We start from the raw sequence: 5,905 nt of genomic DNA, 5'->3' as shown, positions 1-5,905 counted from the left end.
CAAAGATTTACATATCACTTGGCTTTTTTGGTTTTGTTTTTGTTGGGTTTTTTTTGTTTGTTTGTTTTAATCTGAGAGCAATTTAAGCAATAGATTTGGTAACCTGGCGTGTGTTGTGTTAGTAATAGTCACTGGAAACCCAAATCACTGAGTATGCTTGTGCCAGTCATTTTTGGAATCACTCAAGCTGATGGGTTTTGACATCCATGGGTTTGGAAGCGCTCCACTGTTGCCCTGCGGTTCCAGGAAACAAACTGTTGGTGCTGTGGAATGTATTGCATACCTGGTGGCAGCTCTGTTGGGTTTGTTTTGTTTTATTTTACACTGTTCACTGTCATCCTCATTTATATGTGAGATTATATATGTGATTTCTTTTGTTTTACAAGTTCTATTTGATTTTCTTCATGAGATGGTTGCTTAAGTACTGTTCGGAGAGGAGAGGTCTGGGTGTGCAGTATTTCGCACGGAGATGACATTGCTTGGGGCTGCTCCAGTGTAACTCTGGGGGTAGGTGGACACCTGGAGCAGACTGAGAACAGTAGCAGGAGGTGAGCAACAGCCACCTAAAGAGCGTTCTAGTCTTACCTTTTCTGTGCAGGCCTGGGTCATTGTGAAACAGGAGTGGCGGGGAAAGGGTCTGCAGGGTAGCACTTGGCACTTGGATTGCTCTTGATTGAACCATGGTCTTGCCTTGGCCTTCTTGTATCCCAAGAAGAGAAGGTAAGAGAGGTTTTACTGCAGCTATGCCTCTGTTCTCCTTTCTAAGGAGTGCAGAGCGCTCAAACTGTGAAACTAAAGCAGGTGGAAAGCTTTCAGAAAGCCCGTGTTCAGCATTAACAGAACACGGTTAGGAAGAAGTGTTGTGTTATATTGGATTTTGAGACATGATGCTCCTTTGACAGCTTGTTTCAGCGGGGAAGGGGGGAAGCCTAGTCACTTCAGTTTTTCAGCACCTTGGCACTGATTTAGCAGGGGCAGATGTTTCCTTTCGCTGGCATTTACTCATTTCAGAGGAGTTGTTGCTGTTAAGCAGAGTAGTTGCTCTTGGTTTGGCCTCTAGTTCTGATATTTTTGCAGCATGAGTTTTAGAAGAGTAAGACTTTTTTTTATTAAAAAAAAAAAAAAGGAAACAAAACCAAACACTTTTTTTGCTGTTGAGATAGTTTCTGGGTTTTTTAAACTATCCTTAGGAGTTTCTCAGGAATAAATCAGCTGAAGCAAAGCAGACAAAACCATCGACTTAGGAGACATCAGGCACCTCTTTCATGGGCACTTCCACACTTCCTGATGAGCTGGCAGGGGGGTGCTACCTTAGTGGCCTCTTCTCACCCTTGTGCGCAGCAGGGACTGACAGCCATCAATAGTCCTCCCCAAGCCAAGGGCTTCTGGGGACCCCAGTGTAGTGAGAAGACTGACTGAGTTTGTGGTCCCTATGTCAGATGAGCCCGGGGGACCTGGTCAGGGTGGCATCTTTCTGGTGTCCGAGCTAGGAGCAAAGATTTGGTTGCAAACATGACAGAGTGTTTATCTTGTAAGATGCAGCCCAGGTGGGTGTATATGTTAATTTATTATAAAGCATTATACTTTTCTATTGTAGATACTAATTTGGGTAGGACTGTGGGCTGTGGGAAGAGGCAGAGACATGGGAGTTGTCCTTTGAACTGATCGCCCTGCGAATGTGACGGACTGCTCCGGCCAGAGGGCAAACCTGTTTTCCCCAAGCGCATCCTATGCTAGTGCTGTAAATAACCAGTATTCCTGTAGTGTCAGAAGCCAGATCTGCTTTTTTGGGTGGCGAGGTTATTTTTGCAAGGTGCTGCACTCCCATTAATTTATAATAAAAGCAAATATTGCCTGACTTTTCAGTGCAGCAAAACCAGGTTTTTGTTTCGGTCAAGGTGTGAAAGCTGATGCTTGAAACCTGTGTTCCTTGTTTTATGAAAAGTTCTTGCTTAGTATTCTAACCATTAAGAATTTGCAGACACCTGTTAATTTAAGCTTTTTTGTTTGGCATGCAGCAGCTCAGTTGCACCTTCACCCTGGCAGGAGGGTCCGTGGAGCCCCTTCTTTGCAGAAGCCAGCTTTTTCCCTGTCCAAGAGCGGTGGGGAGGCAGGCGGGTGTGTGATCCTCAAGGGATGCACTGCCCACCAGCTGAGATGTTCCCACCCTTCTTGCTGTTGCAGCAGCAGGTTCAATAAGGTTGTCCCTCTCATGTGGGATACCCATCCTGGGGTTTAGGTAGGTGGAGAAGTTCATTTGCAGTCCCTTAACACATGCAGGCTCTTCCCCACATGTTGGGTTGTGGTTAAACATTTACCTGCTCCTGAATCAGCCTACTTCAGTCTAAGTGTGATTCATCATATAAACACAAGGAACTCCCATCTTGCTGTTCCTCTCGCCCCTTCGTTGTTTGACTCTGGTAATTTGTCTTGATTTACTCCCCTAATCCATTAGTGTCACTGAAGTGGAGCTCGTGGTGGGGGTCCCTGGGGAGTCCCTGGCCAGTGAGGCTGCACAAGGAATCTTTACAAAGCAAGGAGTAGTTTCCCAGCTGGGGCAGCATCCTGACAGCAATGCAAGGAGCGGAGCAGGAGGAGTGGGCCATGTGGTCATCGCCTTCCACTTCTTGCTTGGTACAGCACAGATAACTATTGCTTGTACATCTTCCTTCCCATCCTGCATCCGAGGAAGGGCTGAGGGCCAGCCCAGCACTTCCTGCTGCAGTCACTCGGCATGAGGGGATCACTGTGCTTCAGGAAGGGTGGACTGGACTGGGTATAACTTATCTGCTTTGTTTTCTTTTTAATTGAGCTAATTATCCCTGTAAGCACCCGCCAAAGAGAGAAAAAGGGGGTGCGGGGCCCCTGGCAGCTGAATCCAGCCTTGCCTGGCGCCTGCCGGTTCCTGCCTGCACCCCGGCTTTCTGGTTCTTTACACTGTTGATGTGGAGCAGCACTTTTCTCTGTGTTTTAGCAGACCTGTTCCTCTCTATTCTTTACAGTTTTTGCTCTTGGGTTCCCCCCACCCCTTTTTAAATGATGTGTAGATAGATTTTTGTGAAATAAACACATCTTTATTAACCCTCTCTTGGTTTGAGATCTTTTTTCCCATGCTGCCTCTTTGACACCACAGGCAGTGGACACCTCTGCTCCCTGTTTGGCATTGGGACTTTGATCACATATCCCAGAACATTGTGTGTGTGTGTGTGTGTGTGTGTGTGTAGTGCCTCCCTGCACCTGCAAATCCCAGACTTCCACCAGATATGTGTCCCTGTGGTAGGACCCCCCCCACTGCCTCTCTGGCTTCCTGTGGATCCGAAGAAGGAAGATGCCCTCCTTCCCTCCCAGGGCAAGGACACACAGGTAATCCCTGGTGTCTGTCCCCACACACATGCCATCCCCTCAGCCTGTCGCTTGTTGCTCTTACCTTTGGTCCAGCATTTATTTACTGAGGTTCACGTGACAGCGCAGGGAGCGGCTCCAGCTCTATACCAGACCTTTAGCCCTGAGCTGCTGCCACCGGGGTGGGATGGGGCAGCCCTGACTCCCTAGGGGAACCTGGGTTAGCAACAGCTTGTGGGTTGCCTCCAAGTGCAAGGGGTAAAGGAGGGACCCAGGGAAAAGGAGCTGAGGGTCCTTCCCTTCACTGCCTCGGCGCCCAGTCAAGACCTCTGTCCCCCTGAGTGCCACCTCTTTGCCCAATAAGCCCCACAGCTGGGCTAAGCCCAGGGGTACACACAGCCCTGCTCTCCAAATCTGTTTTATTTAATACAAATAACAAACTGGGGTTGTCCCTGTGCCCAGACTCTGCCCTAGAAGAGTCCTTTGTCCTTCTTGAGCGTCTGTTGTTTCCACAAGGGCAGGCTGCCGAAGGCAGAGCGGCTCATGCCGAAAACAGCCTGGAAGTTCTCATCAGAGAGGTGGCACTGGGGGAGGAGAGAGGAGGCTGAGCTGAGGCTGGGGGGCTCCACCGGTCGTCCCCCCCCAGCAGACCCCAGCCATGTCTCACCTCCTTCCTGCTGGGATCCACACCCCGTGGCAGGTCCTCGGCTGCGGTGTTCACCAGCACATCCAGGGGGAAGATCTCCAGTTTCTCGGGGAGGAGGGTGGTGGTGGCGGTGAATACCTCTTGCCTGGATGTGAGCGCCTGGGTGGTGGGGAAGAGGGCACATCAGGGCAGCCCCATGGGCAGAGGCACCAGTCTGGTTAGATGTCCCATCACCCAAGGACTTGTCCTTGCAGCTCTTTGTGCCACTTGGTAAGAGGATGAGGGACTTTCTGCACCCCTTCCCACCCCTCTCCCTGTGCCACTTACTGAGGTGAGCTGCCCAAGGCTGCTCTCATCCCCCAGCTCGGCTCTCAGCTCCTCGTAGGATTTCTTGTCCTGGTAGGGGACAAAAGAGCTCAGCCCTGGGCAAGGATCAGGCAAGCTGCTGCCTGCACCCTGGCAGTGCTGGCTTCCAGAGCTCATCTGCAAAGGTCCCCCCGGTCTTTCCAGACCCCCTCTGTGACTCACAGCCCAGTTGAGAGGGTCCCAGGCCACAAACCAGCCAGTGAAGGTGGGGGGCTCGTAGCCCTGCTTCACCACGATGATGGGGGTGTCAAGATCACGCCCGCTGGGGTGGCTCCGCAGGTACTCCTGCACCATCACTGCTGCCGCCTCCTTCTCCGACTCATTGGCATCTTTCCCAATCCAGAAGAAAACCTGGAATGAGGACACTGTGTCCACCACTGGGGTGAGATGGGGCCCTCTGGGGCCATGCCTGACCCATGGCTGGGGTTACACAGGATTTGCCCGCAGGGAAGGGCACTGGGAGCCTATCTCAGCTAACTCTGGAGGAAGGGGATGGAAAGCATTTTCCTCTTCCAGCAAGGGCTAGTTAAAAATAGAGCAGGGACAGGGCCATGGGGGTTTCTAGCCTCCCATCCCACCGCCTCTGGCTGCTGCAGGTCCTGCACCCACCCTGGGGCCATCAGCTTGTGGGATCAAAGGTGCCCCCACACCTCATGTCCCCCCAGCTCACCTGGTCCCACGTGTCTAGCACGTAAACATCATTCTCCTCCAGGTCATCCTGGGTGAAGTCTACGATCTCCGTGGCCAAGAAAGTGCCTGTCTTGTTGGAGCACTCAAAGAGGCGGGGGGGCACAGAGGGGTTCTCTTCCTGCAACCTGACAGGGGCCAGCATAGTAGGGCTCACACTGCTTGGGGACTGGTGGCCCATCTTACCCCCAAGGGTGGGTAGGGATAAGGGACCCCTGGGCACACAGCTGGTACCTCTTGCTGTTGGCATACTGAGACTTGCCCCCCAGGGTCAGCCAGAACTCGGGTGGCTCCTGTCCCTCTGCGATCACCAGCTTCTCTGACTTGGAGATGATGTCGGCCACTGTCTTGCCCATCTCACGCTCATCCCCGCTGCAGCCCTGCCACACAAGCACAGCTGCTCCATCACCGGCCCCAGCCAAGGAAGAAGACACAGACACGTCCCTTAGGCCAGCAGCACCCCCACAGAGTCTGGCTGTACGCACCTTCCCATACCAGAGGTAGCAGCAGCCGGGGGTCTTGAGCACAAAGACATCGTTGGAGTTGAGGGAGGAGGCGCGGACGGGCACCTCGAAGGCCTTGGTGTTGTACTCATTGGTGCCATGGACGTGGAAGAGGCGGGTGGAGGGTGTGGGCTCTGTGCTGCCCGACCGCGATGTGCCACCCTGGAGGGACGGGGACAGGAAGGGGAGGTCACCACCAGTGCCACAGGCTCACTGCTCCCCACCCCGGCACCCCTGCTCACCGCATACACCACCATCTTGCCCTTGAAGATGGCCATCAGGTGGGCCGGCTCCTTGCCCATGGTGACGCGGACCTGCACGGGCTCGTTGTTGTACTTCTGGTCCAGGATGACGGCTTGGT

At 52.8% G+C, this 5,905-nt stretch overlaps 1 protein-coding gene across 1 annotated transcript in view; it reads right to left on the bottom strand.

Moving 5' to 3' along the window:
* Positions 1–3,812: 3,812 nt before the first annotated feature.
* VIL1 (villin 1) overlaps positions 3,813–5,905 on the bottom strand; it is a 5,756-nt gene continuing 3,663 nt past the window's right edge. Inside the window, exons 13-20 of the mRNA XM_010020092.1 lie at positions 5,787–5,905; positions 5,527–5,706; positions 5,276–5,421; positions 5,025–5,169; positions 4,517–4,705; positions 4,316–4,384; positions 4,010–4,147; positions 3,813–3,926 (exon numbers count right to left, since the gene is read on the bottom strand). Of these exons, the coding sequence (XP_010018394.1) occupies positions 3,813–3,926; positions 4,010–4,147; positions 4,316–4,384; positions 4,517–4,705; positions 5,025–5,169; positions 5,276–5,421; positions 5,527–5,706; positions 5,787–5,905 (1,100 nt within the window). The remainder of the gene's footprint in view (positions 3,927–4,009; positions 4,148–4,315; positions 4,385–4,516; positions 4,706–5,024; positions 5,170–5,275; positions 5,422–5,526; positions 5,707–5,786) is intronic.

This window comes from Nestor notabilis, unplaced genomic scaffold (assembly GCF_000696875.1).
Source record: "Nestor notabilis isolate BGI_N333 unplaced genomic scaffold, ASM69687v1 scaffold20318, whole genome shotgun sequence".
NCBI classification, from domain to species: Eukaryota; Metazoa; Chordata; class Aves; order Psittaciformes; family Psittacidae; genus Nestor; species Nestor notabilis.
The sequence above is the reverse complement of the archived record's forward strand: the minus strand, read 5'-3'. Positions and strand labels throughout refer to the sequence as shown.